Raw genomic sequence first — 19,133 nt, 5'->3', positions numbered from 1 at the left:
ATTCTGTCCCCTCCTTTGAGAGAGGACAGAAACGTTGTAAATAAATGACATGTTACTTACATATATTACACATACAAATACAATATGCTATGTGCATGCACACATAATTTTAAATACATAAACATGTAGGTATAGATATATCTATAGCTGCAGACAAGGGCTTGCCAGGCACCCCTGTGTGGGGCGGCAGGGTGCTGCCCACCCTTGCTGTCCCCCAGCCTTCTCACTGTCACCAGCTGTGTTATTTGTGAGCTCCTGCAGTGGGACAAGGCACAGAGGACCATGACTCAGCTGCTTGGCTGGGTGGTGTCCAGCCAGTGTTTGGCAGAGATAAGCTCTCCCAAGCATCCTCCCTTTATTCTGGGCTTTTTGTTTGCTTTTGTCCTGACACACAAAACAAAACTCCTCCGAGGACTGCTGCAGCTGGGGCAAGTGTAAGAGGCAGAGCGGTGATGACAGAGGAGAGGTATCCCAAAGTAAGTGACTGAGTGAGTTCACAGGGCTCCTGAATGGAAAATGTGGGAAGGGGGCTATGTCCATGTGCACCTGCTCAGAGACCCACCAATACACTGTGTAAGATGCTGCAGGAGTTAGTACCATTAACGCCTACAGCATCCTGAGAGTCTTTCACCTGTACTGTCAACTCAGTTTTGGCAGAGACATGGCACGTGGGTTGTCATGCCTCTGAACTTGCTTCAGCAGTGCTGGACAAGCTGTAAGTGTTGAAATCATGTGGTCGTCATTTGATCTATTAAGTTCTGATCCCCTGTGCCTTTAATCCTAAATTCATAGTTTGGGTTGGGTTTGGGTTGGAAGGGACTTTAAAGGTCGTCTAGTTCCAACCTCATCACCACGGGCAGGTTAATGATGGTGCTTATTATGGTGCAACTCTGTGCAAACAATCCCTCAATGTGCACTTTCAATTCGGGGTATTATTTTATATCGTCTTGTGTAGGCGAGGAAGGAGCTTTAGTAGGACACAGGTCCTGTATGAGGATGGAGTTCATTTAGCCTGGGATCTTTTATGCTTACTACCCACTCTCTAATTGCTTTATCCAGTTTAAGTATCTCCTTACAGTCAGACTCCTTACTTGAGGAGCTGCACCCTCACCTAAGACATCTCAGCTGGTTGATGTTTTTCTTTTGCTATGAAGTTCAAAACACACCTGCCCACTTCTGGAAGGCTAAATGTACATTATTAACAATCAGCAGTAGTGCTGTCATTTTGGATAGTACTTTTAAATTATTTTCTTCTAATATTGGCTTTGTTAAGAATTAGATGTTTATTAATATATCTGTGAAGATTTAAAGGCAGGTAGATATTAATATCAAGGTGGAAAAATAAATTGTTTAAGGTCATCTTAGCAGAAAACATAACTGGTATATTGAAATTTAGAAATGGAGAGTAGGCAAAACATTTTAAATCTTTAATTTGTGTTTCCAGTAGTCAAACTTGCATTCAATAATGTAAAAATCTAACAGTGTTTATATTTTTCAAAATTTAAGAATGGGTATGAAATACCCACAGCAACTTACACATGAATGGAAGGCCATTTGCTGTGAACAGACTTCTGTGGGTTTCCATGCTGATGCAGTGCTTCTCATAGTCAAAATACTAAGCTATGCATATATTGTGCAGGTCTTCTAGCAAAAAATGTCTGAATTTTTACCTTGGAACACTGGAACGATAAAGCGCTTTTTATCTACAATAGGGTCTGCTGTGCATTGCCTATCAGTGTTAAGCAAATTGCTAATAACGCTTAGTGTTTTATAGCAGCTTCTTTCTAAGTGAATCTGCATAGGGAGTGATTAAATGCTACAGGGTACTACTCTGGCATTTACATTTTAAAGCCATTTCTGAAACCGAAGTCTCAGATCATCCCTAACGCTTGTTTCCAAGCTCTCTTTTTCATTTTTCCATGTCAGCCATCACCTGTATTAGTTTCTCCACCAGCCATCGAGGCTGTTCAAGAAGCACTTGGAAAGTAATTACAGCTCTAATCTTTAGGTGGAGTTTGCAACTACGGGTCTCTGTGAACGGGACAAAAGTAGATCCACCAAGAAGCCATTTTCTGGCTTTGATAAAGGGATGGGGACAGACGTGACTGGGATCAGCTGTGAGGACAAGGTTGCATTTCTGTCAACATGCAGCAGCTCGACAGCATCTGTGATGGCTTCATGCTCTTATAGTGGAGATCGGAGGCTACCTGGGCTGGTGTAAAGCCTGCTGGTGTTAAGTTAGCCTACTGAAATCTGTTAACGAATTTGTGCTGGCAGAGTAAGTTCACAGAGAATCTGTCCTCTGTGTCATGCTGCCACAAAGCCTTTGATGTGCTGCGTGGAGCGCTGCAACCAGATCTATTGTATCATTAGAGCATAGCAGCCATCACTGGCTCATCCCAGGTGTGTCAGCTATCTGGGTCCTGGCACTCTGAGATGTGTGGGTCACCGCAGCACTTGCAGTACCTGTTCTGGACTTGGAGAGTGGCACCAGTCACCTAAAGGCAGTGGTGGCTGTTCCCAGAGCCACCTGAGGCATGCCATCACTCATCTTACTGACAGCAGTTTTGGCCAGAAACTGCCCAACAAGGGCTGGCAGTCATGTCCCAGCAGCCAGTGCCTCATTACCAGTCATTTGTTCACTTATGGCAGCCTTCTTGCTTACCTCAGGTACCAGAACTGACAGAATTTATACTGGAAAGACTCAGAAGTACTTTAGGCCAGAAATATTTTTAAATTCTTCTATACACGTAAAAATAAAATCAAGTTATGTGAGGTGACCCAAGCAGCTGTTAAAGCTGGTTTACCAACAGCATCACCTACTGCAGCACATTTTCACTGTTCCATGCAGGTGGAGCATTACGTTGGTGAAATTAAAGGTGGCCTGAGACCAGCCATGAAACTCACAGTCATAGGAATGGTACACTCCAACCCCAAGAGGTAGGTAAGGGGGCTGGGGGCAAGTTCACCCTGTCACACATGCTCCTACCTGTCTTCTGAATTTAAAAGATTTCTTGAGGGTCTGTGCTTTTTGGAGGAAGAAAATCAAACAGATGCATAATTTATGGCTTTAATTTTCCTACTCTTAGGCTAAGATTAAAAGAGCAAGCAAGAATTCACTGTTCAGCCTTCCTGGCTGCCCTGTCAGGATTTTCTGTTTCTTGCTCTTACCTAATGCGAACCAGAGGGGGCACACAAGTGGCATTTCTCCTCCAGGAAAAGGTGCTATCTTGAACCTGCGTCTTGGTCATCCGCTGGGGCTGGAATCATCAGCATTTAAAAACTCGTGGTTTTGGCACAGGAGGTGCGGGTTCATTGCTGTGTTTAATCTGGATGACATCAATTATGCTTATCATTACGCTTTCTTGCAGCTACAGTGATCAACTCCAGTGCTTCCAGTGACTTTGCTGTAACCTCTTTCAAGACACAAATTAGAATTGGCTCATGAACAACTGTTGGTTTGATTTCAGTCACAAGAGAGGGAAAGCAACATCAGAAGTCACTAGCATCCAACTGGAAATTGGAGGAGAAACAAAGACCAGCCTGTTCACATACCTTTCCGCAGCTTCTAAGCCTGTAAAATTCCTGTGTTTCAGCGTGACAAGAAATCAAGGGCTGTCTCTAGTCTTTACAGTCATCTTTTCCACATCATTTTATCCTTCTGAAAAACCCTGTTGTTTAATTGGTATTTTTTTCAGCTTTTCAGTGACTCTGCTTTGTGATCCAGTGGATGTAAACAAAGATGTTGGGCTGTTATTTACAGTAAACTTTAGCGACAAATCCATCACCCGAAATGCAAGAATTGCTGGGAAGTGGGGAAGAGAAGAGAAGACTATTCCCTACTTCCCATTTACAGCAGGTGACACATTTAAGGTAATTTTTGGGGTACTATGAATAGAGTGGAGAAAAGGAGGGGAGAAAGGCTGAGGGCTACATGTATGACCACAAATAGCTAACTGTTGACATTGGTGGGTTAACTGGTCTAGTATGGCACAGAGAGTAACACTTCAAGCCCTTCTCTAGTCTTAGAGAGAGAATTCACTATAAGGAGCTTTACAGAATCATCTCAGCAGAGGGTAGGTTATTTATTAGGGGCATTTTAGAAGAATGGGTAAACTTTGTGCTTCACTATCCCCATCACATGGGGTTCTAAGTCCACGATGGCAAAATCAACTCTGATGCTGATCTCTAACACTCTCCCCTGTCCTTTTCCATTGCAGATGGAGCTCTTATGTGAACACCAGCAAATACGAGTCTTGCTTGATGGACGGCAGCTCTGTGACTTCACTCACCGCGTTCAGCCCCTGAATTTGGTGAAAGCTTTGCAGATCTCAGGGGACATCAAACTTACCAAAGTGGCTTGAAAAAAAAAATGAGAACACAATATCACCAGGGGGCAGAGGCAAATGTACTTTCTTCTGTCTCAGAAATGTTTTATCTTTCCCCCCGACTGATTCTGGAGAGTGTTGAATGTGTTTGAAATACACACTTCTTTTTCTCATACACACTCAGGAATTTCAGGGCTGTGGCTGGTCCTGATTTACTCTCCTGGTAAATCAGAGCGCCTTTGCTGACAAACTCTTTTGGCCTCCCAAACGGCAACATTTATGGTGCTATGCAGTATCTCACATCCCCTAACCCCCCTGGCATGTCAGCTGGTGGAACTCAGTCCTCTGCAGTGGAGTGGCTGTTACTCTTGTGACTAGAACTGGGCAGTGTGCAGGTGGTGGGTCTTTGAGAAGAGAAGCAGGAGATTTTCATATAAGCGAATAATGGAGCCTGGTGGGCCCCAGCAGGGTCCACATTATCAGGAGGAATTGGTTTTCCTGGAAGCTTTGCTCAATCAGCACAAGGCCATCTGTGCTTCCCAGTACAGAGCAATAAATGCCTTACCAGCATCCCTGTCTCTTGCAGGTAGCATGAATTGAAAGGTTTCAATACCTGTGGATTTCACAGTTTTCTCTGGACCAGCCCTAGGAAATGGTATCTGTAGCTCAAACTGCATTGCCCATTCTTGTATCTAATTAAAACTGCATCTTTGCTGGCAAACTTCTTTACCAGCTCTCTTATATATTTGAATGCATGTGAGTGTTGTGCTGTTATTTCATTGCTGTATATTTAGAAAAAAAGTCCTAAGTAAATGGCTATTTTAATACATATAAAAGCATATATTATAGCTGCTGTCTTTGGCTCTGTTATGATTGGTTGGTTATAACACATGAAGGGGAAAGTTTTTAAATGAAGAGATTTTTTTGGTTTTGGTACATAGAGAACAAAAAATCTGCAACGAGGTGGTTCTGGGGATAGAGGGCTATCAAATTCCTCTGTAACTTCAGGGAAGATGTATAGCATGCTGTCTTCAGAGGGATTTTGGAGTTTCTGCAGAACCTCACTGTCAGATACAGGTACTCAGATAACATGAGGAATTTTATCAAAATAGTATGTCAGCAGGCTGGTTGGGTGTTTTAATCATCTTATACATTCCATCATACCCTCTGGTGTTGTGGAGAATGACTCAGTTTCTATATAAATCTAAATTTACAGTGTATAAACCCATCATTTTCATATACTCAAACTGCCTTCTGAGAAAAATCATGTTTAAAGAGCACAGGAGATTCGAATGCACCAAACTTTTTTTAAAAAAATTAGTGATATCGAAGTCAAGATTAGTAGACAAATAATGGAAGATTTAATGGCTTAAAATAGAAAAAGCAATAGTCATAACTGCTATTAGAGCTTTCAGTCCTGATGGTGTTCCACATAAATGGACTTACTGTCATAATCAGGAGGAAAAGTCTCATTTCTATGGCTGAGTGGTTTTATCCAATATATTCAGCACAGGCATTTGTCTGGAATAACTGTCACTGGTCTGATTTGATACTCAGGATCCTGTACTGCTGTGGGCCATTACCAGCAAAAGAATAATTTTATACTGGAGAGAAAGATCCTTTGGCCTTTTCCAACCTAACAGAACCAAATGGTAGAGCAGAGAGATGGACAGACAGACACTTGGTTTGTTTTGCATTAGTGATTATCCTAGCAGCTGGATTGTGGCTTAGCACAAGACTCTTGTGTATACCAAGAAAGGCAGCCTTAGACACCAGGACCTTTCATGACTTTGATTCAGTCAGTCTTAACTAATTAAGTTTATAAGCCCCTTTATAAAGGGGAAGGGAACACAGCATTTCAGCTTTAGGATAAAGCACAACCTGAATCTGTCAAATATAGACTGAATACTTGTACAAAAGTAGTTATTTTCTTCCATCTTGGAATATTGTATCTCATTGTTTCTTTGTAAAGCCCTGTTTGCCTGTATCCACCTGTTATCTTTTGTTAGATGGTTAAGTTCTCGGTGGGGAATTATTCTGGATCCACATGACTTCTAGGCACCTGGGATGCTGGTCTGTTGGGAATTGCTGGGTGCTATGGAGATACAAATAACAAAAATAGACTATCTGAGAGCAAAACAACAGTCCCGGACAATGAGAGCAGGAAACTTGGTCACAAATGTGACTCATCATTTGGCATGGAGTCCGCCTTACTCATGTCAGTGGTTTAATTGCCTCAATCCACTGTGCTCGCTCTGCCTTGCAGCTGGCCTGGATATAATAATGAATGTCATTTTTGGTGATGATTTTGAAGAGATTGCCTTGCACATTGCCCTTCACTCCTGCAGAGAAAAAATATGGCAGATCAGGAAGCTGCACAGAGAAATGCTTTGTGGCAGATGTGAAGCTTCATAAAGAAGACTTTTAATTTAGTGAATTAGTCTTTGATTTTCCTTCTGCAAAATGAAGATCGAGTATAGACACCCCTTACAGAGACTGTATGAACTACTGTGCACTATGCATCATATATAAAATAGCCACTATTTAGACAGAGAATCTTACTTGAGTTATACAATGGAGTGATAAAATCCTGACCAGTTTGTGCAGTAGATGAGATTTGCTTACGCCCATCTCCAGGTTCCTCTTAGCAACCGGCTCTATTGTTCATGCCCCCTCTCCCCCTCCACCTTATCTTTTCAGACCCTGTCTTTTGTCTTTAGAAAGATGTTCCCTACTTAAGATCCACACACTGTGCTTACTGTCATAAAATAAATTGCTTTAACAGCAGAAACACTTATCTGCGAGGGTGAAGTTCTGGACAAATGCCTAAGCTAAGCATATTTACGAGCAGAACTGGTTTTCGTACTGCCATCTTTAGGTTTCCCTTACATTTGGGTTCTAGCAGATCGAAAAGGAAAAGGTAATAGCATAAGTAGAGAGAACATACAGAAAAGGGATGGCATCAGGGGATGACTCAAGACCGAGTTAAACAACATCCAAAAAGAAACTGTTTCCTCTTTGTCTGTTAACTCAGGAACATTAATCAATGTTCTAGGACTGTCTCAAAGATCATCTGACTGAGAAAAGCCCTTAAGAAGGGAACACCCAAGATAAGTGGAAATAACCCTAAAAAAGTCCCTCCTGGTGTGGACAACCCAGCGCTATGGGGATTTTTTACCATGTGCCTCTTCCCTTGCTTGCAAAGGGAGAGGAGAGGCCAGCCCCCTTGTGTGTACAGACAGCTACACACAAACCCACACCTGAAGACTGCATTGCTATGGCATAAATATGTATGTATGAACGTTTAGAGGCTCATGCTTACCTGCTGGGACCCCATTATCCTCCAGAGCTGACACAAGACAGCCACGAAGAGAAAATCCACCTACTGGCCTGTTTTCTTCCTGCAAAGAAAAAGGAAACGAGGCTTATTGGGAAAATATCATTATTAGAATGATTTCCAAGATCACATCAAGTCATTTTATGAAGGTGGAGATGTAATACCAGTCTTTCCAGATATAAAACATCCATGTCACAAGATAAGTCAATTAAGACACGTAATTAAATGCATTACTATGTTGTTTCAGTCTTAGATGTTTGACGTATCTGGGAACGGTGGAGATCAATTAAAAGCACAAGGATAGGATAACAATTACATTTCAAACTTATGTATGGTCTTATCAAGAACAATCCATATTAAAATATATTATATATTTTCTGCAAGCTTTTAGCTTGCTGCTTTTCACTGAGAACATATGGGAAAAATTTGACTGGTTTCACCAGTAGGCTGGTGCCCTTGTCTGATCTTCAGATTCTGCAGGCTGAGTTTATGGCATTACAAAGGTGAGGTGCAGTGCAAAATAAAAAAAACCACAAAGAAACAGGCAACAGAAAATGAACCATCTCCATAAGCTCTTTTCACTGTTATGGTGTTTGTGTTTTCTTTAAAAAGACACATAAAGCATTTCTCTACATGTTCTTTTAGCAACCTGTTGACCTTTGGGATACCCTACACACCTGTGGTGGATGCCCTTCTGGCATATGCCCTTCTGGGTTGCTCACATTGGTTATTATATCGATTAAGATAAATTCAGCTATTCCCTGAGCAAGCCTAAAACTGAGTACCTGTAATGCCTATAGATACTTCGGCGTTAAGGAGACCCTCGCCAATGTTGGAACAAAGCCATGAAAAATCCCAGTAGCAGTATTACCCTCTAGTGGTGGGATGTCAGCCCAGAAAGATCACAGCCCAGAAAGAATCCCTGCAGGAGCATGGTCCCAGACTGTGTGGGTACAGAAGACAAATCCCAAGAAGACTTGGCTAAGGAAAAGGAATCTCACTGGGGAAAGACAGGAGGGAAGATATAGGGATAGGAAATCCTACAAGGACAATCTCCCAGGGCAAGGTGAGATAGGTCTTAATTCCCCAGGAAATGAATAGAGGAACTCAAAAGGAGATTTGAGTAAGAGAAACATCTACAGCATAATTTTACTTTCATTATAATGTTCAGGTCTGTAAGAGGATTTCTGGGGGTAGTAAATCCCCACTCACCTACCTTAGTGGGGTCATAGTAGTGTAAAAAAGCAGGATCAGCTCTCAAAACAAATCTCCTCACCTTCCAGTTTTTCCTCTTGTGCCCCTGCAAAACAGAAGAATTAAAGTTACCACTAGTAAATATCTCCTGAAATGGCCATTTCCCTGCAGGCTGTAGGAGACACCTAAATAGTTACTGAAAATAAGAGGGTTTTGAGCCAATAGAGAAAAATATTTTCTGACATCTTAATAACTCCCAGAATTTTCTGCTTAACATCCTTCTTCATACATTGATAACTCCTTCCGCCTTCCCTTCCTTGTGCTAAGAATCAAGAAAACAGAGTGACAGGACCAGGTGATTATATCCCTAATTCCTTCTCTTAATTTCTTAATTGAGCAGAGAAGAGATTCAGAGCAGCCGTGTGGAGAAGGACTTGAGGGTGTTGGCTGATGAAAAGCTTCACATGAGCTGGCTTCAGTGTGTGTTCACATCCCAGAAACCAACTGTATCCTGGGCTGCATCAAAAGAAGTGTTACCAGCAGGTCAAAGGAGGTGATCCTGCCCCTCTACTCTGCTCTTGTGAGACCTCACTTGAAGTATTGTGTACAGTTCTGGTGTCCTCAACATAAAAAGGACATGGAGCTGCTGGAGCAAGTCCAGAGGAGGGCCACGAGGATGATAAGAGGACTGGAGCACCTCCCGTATGAAGACAGGCTGAGAAAGTTGGGGCTGTTCAGCCTGGAGAAGAGAAGGCTGTGTGGAGACCTTATAGCAGCCTTCCAGTATCTGAAGGGGGCCTATAAGGATGCTGGGGAGAAACTCTTTGTTAGGGACTCTAGTGGTAGGACAAGGGGTAATGGGTTTAAACTTAAACAGGGGAAGTTCAGGTTAGATATAAGGAAGAAGTTCTTCACAGTGAGGGTGGTGAGGCACTGGAATGGGTTGCCCAAGGAAGTTGTGAATGCTCCAACCCTGGTAGTGTTCAAGGACAGGTTGGACAGAGCCTTGGGTGACATGGTTTAGTGTGAAGTGTCCCTGCCCCTGACAGAGGGGTTGGAACTAGATCATCTTAGGGGGTTGGAACTAGATGATCTTAAGGTCCTTTCCAACCCAAACCATTCTATGATTCTATGAGATACATCAAGTTTTCCCACACTAAAATCACAGCTCATGGTACAAAGCTCCAGAGTAGAAATGTGGCCATGTGGTGCATGGTAGGGTTCTCTCTGCAGGTGGCTGCGTTATGCTTTGAAACAGCATGATTGATCCTCATCTTGTTGATAGCAAGGATTGAAAACCAAGTCTTGTAGACTAAAGGTGGGATCCTTTAAAGAGGTCTTTCTTGTGCCCAGAGAAAACAGGTCTCACCATTACCAGAGCATCCATGTGTACATGAGTGACTATCCAGAGGTAAATGTCTACGCCATGCAAAAGTCAATCTACTCAGCTTTGATATTTGTCTGTAGCCAGCAGAATTCCACAGCTGCTCACATGACTTGGATGGGACAGGTTAGACCAGAGGAACAAAGGATCTGCTTGGAAGTGTATGCAATGCCTACGATGGGGTTTGGACTTTGGGTGGGGCTTTTGCTTTTGATACTACTTTATACCTTTCAGTACAGACTCAATATATATGGAATACCCAATTAATTCTGCTTGAGCAGCAAGTTACATAGGTCATTTCTTTATAAGTAGACATTTTTCTCCGCATGATCTGTGATAGTATTACTGATAGGCAAATAAGCTCTGCTGGCCACAACTCTCCAGCCATGCCCATATAAATCACGTTTATTCTCTAGGAAGCCCTCAAGAGGTGTCATTTTTCTTGTTTCCCGGTGGAGGTTCAAAGATGGTATTTACCTGTTTCACTAAGAACCCTTGCTTCATAATTGTGCCGCTTAATTCAGAGATGTTAAATTGTAGCTCTTCCTTGGAACTGATGTTTTTCTTACTGCTCTCAGCCTGCAAAATAGGGAAAAGATGGTTCCACTTCTCTGTTGAATCTAAACACACTTTTAAGTACAAAGTTCTGCATTTTATTTTCTTTGAGTTGCTTTTAGCTTGTATTTCCTCAGTAAATTCTACTCCATAGCCCTGCTGCTCAGCTTTGTAGATCCAAGGTTTACAAGCAACAAATTACAGCTGTAAAGCCTACACATGCACTGGGCCTTGAGTGTTAGCATAACTACAGCCTCTCTTAAATGCAGACACAGCACTGCACTTGAGGGACACACCCCTTTTAATGCCCAATTATGTAATTTGTAGATCCCTCCATATCCATGTAGCTATTTGTCTACAGCAAAAGTGCAAGTGTTGGCACCCTTAAAGGCCTAGGGTTGCTCCTTCTGTGTTTGCTTTCACAGCCTGCATATTTTGTCTTTGTTTGCACACTGTTTGTGTCCCCTTTACCACTGCCCAAATCAAGTGTGTGATGAGAGGCAGGAGAGGTGCTTCTGTGGGCAGCTGCATCACTTACAAACATGTACAGTGCGGTAGAGTCATCGAGGAACTGCTCAGAGAGGTTGCTGAAGCGTGTGGCCTCAGTGCTGCGGGTTCCCACAGGCTTGATGAAGTTCTCCTCCATCAGCATGGATGCCAAGGTGATGGCCTCAAATCGTGACACAGCAAAGCTATTGGAGATGAGCCAGTCCACCAGGGCAGAACCTGCAGGGAGAAAGGCAGTTCTCATACCTAGACAGTGTACTCTTCCAAGATGAGACAAATGGTCTACTGCTACACAGGTCTTCATTTGCTGAAACATTTTGGTACTATCAGAAAGACTTGTCAATGACGTGCAAGGTTGACCAAAAGTGTAAGGTCCTGTGTGTGCTTCCATATATCCAAAAAGCAAGAGAGAAAGGTGTTGGAAAGCTTGGTTGTACCACTACTTTCCATTGGACCACAACTTATTCCACTATGCAGGCAGTACAGTAGCTCCCTTGTCTCTGCAAAGTGGTGTGTTAGATGTGAGGAAGTTCTTTGCTTGTAGTAGGTGTACCTGTGAAAGTCTCTTTGTATCTGTTGCCTTGTTGCAAGTTGCGGGTTAGTTTAATTCCAGTACTGCTGTCACACATTCTCACCACTATGTTACTGCAAAAGAGAGCACAGGACAAAGTTAGTAGAATAAAAAAAAAGGGGCAAAATTGCCACATATTTCTGTCAGCACCTGGGATGTCCTCCCGATTACCAACACAAAGATGGGAAACAGCCTAGGTATACACCCAGAAGTTTTGTCCTAAGTACAGTATAGGAGAACTTTATTCACCCAATAGCAGCACTAAACGAGATGCCTCATGAAGTATCTTTTAATTTAAAGTATTTCTAACTGAGCTATAGTCAGCTTTCATTAACCTTTCCAACACAAATAAAATTTGTGTAATTTTTCTATTTCTTAACCAGTTCTCTGTTTCCTCTTGTTTAACATGATGCACCCTAAAAGTCCTAGTCTGGATTCCAGCTACCAGCTTTGAAAGCTCAATAGCAAGACATGAACAATATCATCACTCAGTCTTTCCTTGGTATTACATCTTCTGAGGTAATACAGCTCCCCAGTGAGAACCTTAGTAGCTGACTAAGAAGGTCTTCAAGCCAGCGGTGAGATGTTTGTGCAGAAACCAAATAGTCCCAAAAATAATGGTTGGGAAAAGTGTATTCCCATGCTCTGGCAAGAGTATGTGCAAACCTAGGGCAGAGCAATCAGTTTAGAGGCTCCTGGCCACATGGGAGCGAATCTGTGCAGAGAGGAGCTTCCCTTGACCTTCTCCATACATCATCTCAGGTGCTTTGCAAACTACAGCAACTGCAGAAGAATAAACCATATATACTTACTGGAGGCTGATATTCTCTAGCAGTTGGAAAGAGTTCTTCATTCTGTGAAGCTCTTGTACCTGTACTGGATGACCAGCATGAATAGCTCCAGTGATGTCCAAAGCCCAAGAGTCTCGCTCCTCCCTGGAGCAACATTCAAGGAAGTAGTCTGTATTGGTTTTTGTCTTTAGCTTGATGAGTAGCTGTGGAGAAAGAAGGGCAAAGCAGTAAGATCATTTAGCTATTGTCCTCCACGTGCATTAAGTGACACAAGTAAGTCTGATATGCCATCCCACCTGAGCAGAACAGAACAACTCTTGGCCAGAAGGATGGTGGGCACAACTCTGGGTTGTTCTATTTTTTGCTTTCCCCCTCCTCAGATCCCTGTGTTTTCAGTTCCAAGCACAGTTTGTATGCATGGAAGCTTGTGGTACTTAAAAGCAAGCAGACCACCCAGAAGAAGAGGAAAAGTCTAGGGAAAAGTTAGAAAGTGAGTTCCACAGAGAAGGGATACATTTTTCCATTCCTACCGGTCTGTTTTCATATTCCAGGCATGGACAAGTAATAGTGCAGCCATCCAAAAGGATCCTGCCCTTTGGAGAAGGCTCCTTCTTGCCTCCTTCAATTTTGTAATACAGCAGCTTATCCTGAAGCAGAACAAACCATCTCACTTTCCAGTTACGAACAATGTGTCCCTAGAGGGGAAGAATCACATAGCTAACTTTAATACAAGCGTTGAGAAATTAACATATTTTCCTTCTTGGGGGAGGTGAAAATACCATAAAATAGTAGTAAATGGTATGAAAAGAATCACAAGAAGTCATCATGAGTCCTGTCCTTCCTGAAATACAAATTTCTAGTACCTAAGCAGCACAGCTCCATCACTAACAAACTCATGGAGCAACAGAAAGGTGCTTTGCTCTTTCTCTAGCAAGGACATCTTCTTTTCCAGCAAGAGTTGTTTCTAGCAGAAGCTCACACGAATTATCCCCAAAAGCTGTAATTTAGGAGCATGCCTGCCCGCTGACAGCACCAGGCAGGAACAGGGCTAAACCTGAAATGTATGAGGGCTTTTGGAGACAAACTCCTCCTCTCCGGGAACCCTGGATGGTGTTTGATGTGTTTTGTTTTCTGTCATTGTGATGTGGCTACAGGTGCCAAGTGGTTTTGAAAGCACCTTCCTGGCGGAATTGGCTTTTCCTTATATCTCCTCTTACTGCTAATGAGCGGTTTATTTCTATCCTACCCGCCTCCAATCTCCTGGGCTAAAACATTCCCTGTGTTACGGTTTCTTGTAAAGGAAATGTGCTTTTCTATGACAAAAGACCGAGCGAAGGCTGCTGTCGAATGCTTCCTGCGTTATATCGGAATACAGACAAAATCCCTTCTTTCCCCTCTGCAGACAGCCCCCGGCTCTCGTTAGTCTGGCTATACAGGAGAGCAAACCCAGCGAGGGCTGACACCAGCAGGCTCAGTCCTGTCTCGAAGAGTAAGGCCCAGCTTCCTGGGGTGAGGAGCCGACTTGTGTTTCCGCAGGCTCCGGAGCATTGCAGCCAGCAGGCGGAGCACTGGGTGGAGGAAGCTCTGAGACCTGGGAGAGGGTGGGCATAGCTAGCGGAAAGGAACATGCAAAGTCCAGTTGTGGCAGGAGTCAAAGCTCATTAATTCTCTATGAGTAAAGGGGAAACCCAGCAATTTCCAAGAAAAGGTGGGGTAATGAGTCTCTAAAATCCAGGGCAGTTTAAGTCTAACGCCTTTTAGTCTATACGAAGTACAATTTATCTAACTTGGGTTTGTTCTCTCCTTTCCTTTGCATTCTTCAGTGGTGTGGTTTTTTTTTCTTTCCACCTGTTGTAAAGTCCCTTGGCCATTTTCCATGAGAATATGTCCTTTGCTATGGCTCTTTTGTTTCCTTTTTGGAGATTTCCTCTTTTTCAGGAGGTTGCCTTACCTTTTTTCCTCTATATTTACGTGACTTCCACACATTTACTTTATAATACATTACATAATTCAGACATTTATAATGCATTTAGATAATCTCCTTGCTTCTGCTCTCTTCTTAAGAAAGCTCTGTTTTCATTTATCTGATCCCACCCCTTCCTCTTTTTTTCCCCCTCAGGATCTCTTGTTCCCTTCTCCCCCAGTTTCCTTTAATCATATTCTTTGTGGTCTCCTTCCTATCAAACTGTCTATCTGGGTGATGCTGTACAGGCTGCAGGTGGTTACAGCTCAGTGTGCTGCCGATAACATATTCCTCTCACACACTTGGTGCCCTGGCTTCCCATCTTGAATGCAGTAGTTATTTAAGAGCCACAAAATACAACTGTAGCCCAGAGAAGAGACCAGGAGCTGGGACTGCTCTGCCCTCACTGCACAAGGGATGATGAACAGCTCAGGCTGTGCAGCCCTTCTCTGCATAGAGCATGGCTTCACGTGGCTCGTGGCTGGCCAGCCCTGCCAGGAGGGCTCCTGACCAGGATTACCTTCATGTCAGCACCAGGAGCACTGCCACGTACTGTAGAAAAGCATTTCCTGAGGCGTGGTAAACCTTTGAACAGATCACATTTTTGGTGTGTAATCAAGGACCATATTAGTCATTGAAACAGGTTCTTGGTACTAAAAGCAACTTAATGCTGCTTGTTAAATTGCCTTCTTGTCTCCCAGCTATAACTAACTTGGTCCTGCAGGGAAAAGTGCTGGAAAGGCTGAAATGTGTGACACCATCTTTCAGCTATTTTCTCCATGCTTTGGCTAGAATTTTCTTACAGTGCAGTCTGAGAGGTGTGGGAAAAAGTTATTTCAAGCATACTTCCGTGTTTGCATTGCTCTGGTCCCCTTCAGATGGAATAGCCTGTTCTCCATCCCCTCACATGAAATGGGAAATGCAGCTCAGCTGGGTCACTAAAGAAGGCACAGACACCTTCCCACTCTCCATCCTCCCATGGCCACTTCCTCTGCTGCCATGTAGCCATTTGCTGGTAGTTTTTTATGTGTTCCTTGCAGAGGCACGGACACGATTGCTTTCTGGTACCCGAGTAATGCTGATGGCTAATTCACTTTCCCCTGAGTAAATAGAGGGCCAATACAGGGAAACTCAAGGGAGGATAATGAGCACCTGCAGTTCGTGCAGCTCCCCTGGCATGCATCTGCACAAACCTGAAGGAGCTCGTTTCCCAGGAGCAGGCAGGAGCTCCTCATATCCAGCACCCAGTGGTCTGCCTTGCCACAAGCCCTGGCTCAACCCAGTTCCTGCTCAGGGGCTGCTTCCACGTTGGAGCAGAACTGCACAGAAGGGGACGGATACACTCACCCGTTTGACGAGGAAGCCCTCCTTCAGCACTCCAGCTGCTTCCTGCATCGTGGCCAGCAGGGAAGAGAGCCGAGCCCCTGCCGAGAAGTGCCCAAGCCCTGGCAGCCTGTCCCTCTGCGTGTGATTTGTTTAAGAAAGCTCATTTTTCTTTACTACCCTCCTCCTCCAATGTGACGCAGTCTCCCTTCCCTGTTTTTTTCTCCCTCTCTTCCTACCTATGAGACATAGGTTAAACAGTGAGCTGGCTCTGATACATTACCTGCCCTCTGGGAAGTGAAACAAAGGAAAGTCTAAAAAGGATCTCAAAAGAATTTCACAGACTTTAGTATAGCAAAATGCACCACCGAGTGAGTTGGCCAATGGAAGTAGCCACATGATGACAAACCAGGTATTGCATGGGAGGGAGAAGCAGAATTATAAAATCACATGCCTCAAAACTTCAGACTAATCAAGTCTACCACTTGAAATATCTCATCTAATAAATATATCCTCTTAGGGGTCCTGCAGAACACCTGAAGTGTAACACATAAAATATTATGATTACAAGGAGACTTTTACAAACCTTAAAATAGTTTCTTTTGCTAGAAATTTATTTTACTGAAGAAGTTCTAAAGCACCACTCTGCTTTCAGGGACCTCTGGGCACAAACCCTAAGATTCCCAAGTTAACACCCTAAATGCCTACGTAAGCAACTATTAAGGCTTTTCTTTTAGTAAAGCAGTCTGATCAATGAACACCATGCAGTGACCTCTTGCAACTCCTGGGCACCTCTGAAACAGAGTGCCTTTTGTTTGTCTGAATACGGGATTAGGTATCTACTGCGTTTTTGAAGACTTTGCCTATGATAAACCTGTTTGACAGATTTAGCAGATCTTGTCCTGATGAAATAAACCAGTGTTGGTATTTCAACAAATCAACACCAACTGTGCAGGAGTAATAGTCTTCACTGTGCTGTTAGCATTTTCTGACTTGTATCAAAATCGAGGTAATATGTGGGCAGAGCTAGCGGCTGTGATAAGAAACATGATGTAGATGGTAACAAATAAACAAAAGCACTCGTTGCTACTTAAAGAGAGTGTTCAGAGTTCAGTAAGATAAAGTGACTCAAGTATCTCTCAGTCTTTACACACCAGATCTAATTACTGCTTTCATGTTCCAAGGAAAGGAACAAACTAATAATTCCTTTATATTTTTTTTGTCACTTTTAGTGAGGCCGAACAAAGCACTGAAGAATCCAAACCTGACAATGTACTGGAAACAACCCAGAGAACAGTCCTGCAGAGAGCATGAGAAGGACAACGCGTGACTGAACACTACCTGAAGTTAGAGAATTCGACTGCTGTATAAAGAGAAAGCATGCTGGCCGACACTTCAAAAGCAGCTGGCCCATGTGGAAGTCACCTGTGTAGCTCCTACTGTACTCCCTTTACCACTTTGGAGAAAGCAGGCAGCCACGAGGCAACCGGCTGCATAAGTCATATCCCAGTTATGTTTGTTCTTCAGTCCACCTAGTATAAGTACAGTAAGTTTAACAGAACACCTTAGAGGAGTATTTTTTGCTGTATGTGTGTACTATTTTCAAAGATACAAATATTCTATTTATATGTTTTATATATTATAGTGGCCTTAAAATAAAGCAGAAAAGAACTGAGTGTATTTCTTTCAATTTAAAAAATAATCTCTGTCCTGGCACAAATACATAAATATACATATAAATAAAAAGCTGTACTCTGAAGCAGAGTCTTGGGAAAAACCCCAATGCAGTCAGCAGGCAAAAAGAAAATAAACTTCATTTCACAATGTTCTGTACATCAGAATTTAACTTGAAAAAAAAGAAAACTTGAGTCTAGGTACATAAGAGACATTACTGCTGCATGCACTGGACATGCACTCTTTATATAACCAGCTCCAGGAATACAGTGTTCCCCCATTCGGTATTTGAGGTTTGACTCCACATTGTTCAAGCTTGTTACTGCAGGCAATTTATAACAAGGTGTATGAGGTAATTTCATGCTAGTGAGGACAGGCAGAAGCTTGCAGGGTGCTCTCGCTCAGACAGTGATCTCAGCACTGCACCACAACCAGTCCTCGCGCAAGATCCGAGTGAGCTTTTTCTCTGGCATGCAGACCACCCGCAACCCTGCAGACAGACCTTGGGAAAATTACCATTAGCAACAAAGAATTTTATTGTCAAACTGCTGGTGAATGGTGAAGCAAATGCTGCTGTAGCTGCTCATTAAGTAAAAGGTTTTGTATCGACTACTTCTTATAATCTAGAGCCGCCACTTTCTTCAATACTTCAAAGTATTTCTTCAGTTCTTTGGATATTTATCACACACACACACACCCTTCCCTCGTCTCATTCTGTAGTTAATCACAGCTAACAAACTGCCGCTATTCTGCTCCCTGAGGCTGAGTGAACACAGATCTTCCAGGATCATATAGTGAAAAACGAGTCAGTAGATCTGGGCTGCCATTTCCACACACGTGCTGGGAAGGCAAGTTCTAGCACTGAAGTCTCCTGGTGGAGATGCTTCCATCTGTACAAACCTAGGGAGCTCTTTATCAGGTCTTCCATGGGACTGGAAACTCATTGAAGGGAGGACTACCTGGTTCATCAGATCTGTTTCAGAATATTTCCCACACATCAGTGCAGTATTTTAATGAAAGAGCACAGCTGAGTGCTTAACATATTCTTCTGTTCAAAGTGTCCCCAAAATACTTTATAGGTTTTAGAACCTGCATTGGGATGGCCTGGAAGAGACAGCTGCAGGACCCCAGGACAGTATTCACGGTTAGAGGGAAGGGCAGGAGTAGGCAGCTCTTACACTGTTTCAGCTGGGTGACCTGACAGACACTGTCGGTACCTCCAGGTCAGTCCCTCAAGAAGCCACGAACTGCTAATAAAGAGAACCTGCCCACAGGACAAACCCATCCCATGCTCCACAAAGCCTGTCATGTATCATTGTGGCACACGGGCAATTACATATACTTAACTTTTTCAAAGCACTTTCTTAAGATACTAGGATTTTGCCCTCTGGTGTAGGATTAGGGATGAAAAAAGATGAAAAGAAACCACATCAAAATAAGGAATGATGAAATATTTCTAGATAAAAATGAAAGATGACAAGTGTTCAAAAGAATTCTGACGTAACA

The 19,133-nt window shown here is 43.1% G+C and overlaps 2 protein-coding genes across 2 annotated transcripts; one reads left to right on the top strand and one right to left on the bottom strand.

The window, feature by feature from the left end:
• The first annotated feature begins 452 nt into the window (after positions 1 to 452).
• On the top strand, positions 453 to 4,364 carry LOC104400624 (galectin-related protein A-like). Its single transcript, XM_010023954.1, has 4 exons — positions 453 to 476; positions 2,852 to 2,940; positions 3,699 to 3,873; positions 4,221 to 4,364. The coding sequence occupies exons 1-4, from the start codon at positions 453 to 455 to the stop codon at positions 4,362 to 4,364; spliced, it is 432 nt and encodes a 143-aa protein (XP_010022256.1).
• Positions 4,365 to 6,470: 2,106 nt separating this feature from the next.
• On the bottom strand, positions 6,471 to 16,025 carry PLEK2 (pleckstrin 2). Its single transcript, XM_010023953.1, has 9 exons — positions 15,978 to 16,025; positions 13,198 to 13,362; positions 12,689 to 12,870; positions 11,859 to 11,950; positions 11,337 to 11,524; positions 10,721 to 10,822; positions 8,882 to 8,965; positions 7,651 to 7,729; positions 6,471 to 6,670 (listed from the first exon to the last, which is right to left on the bottom strand). The coding sequence occupies exons 1-9, from the start codon at positions 16,023 to 16,025 to the stop codon at positions 6,543 to 6,545; spliced, it is 1,068 nt and encodes a 355-aa protein (XP_010022255.1). The 3' UTR covers positions 6,471 to 6,542.
• Positions 16,026 to 19,133: the final 3,108 nt, after the last annotated feature.

This window comes from Nestor notabilis, unplaced genomic scaffold (genome assembly GCF_000696875.1).
Source record: "Nestor notabilis isolate BGI_N333 unplaced genomic scaffold, ASM69687v1 scaffold6831, whole genome shotgun sequence".
In the NCBI taxonomy this organism is placed as follows: Eukaryota; Metazoa; Chordata; class Aves; order Psittaciformes; family Psittacidae; genus Nestor; species Nestor notabilis.
Note: the sequence above shows the minus strand (reverse complement) of the source record. Positions and strands in the feature narration are given on the sequence as shown.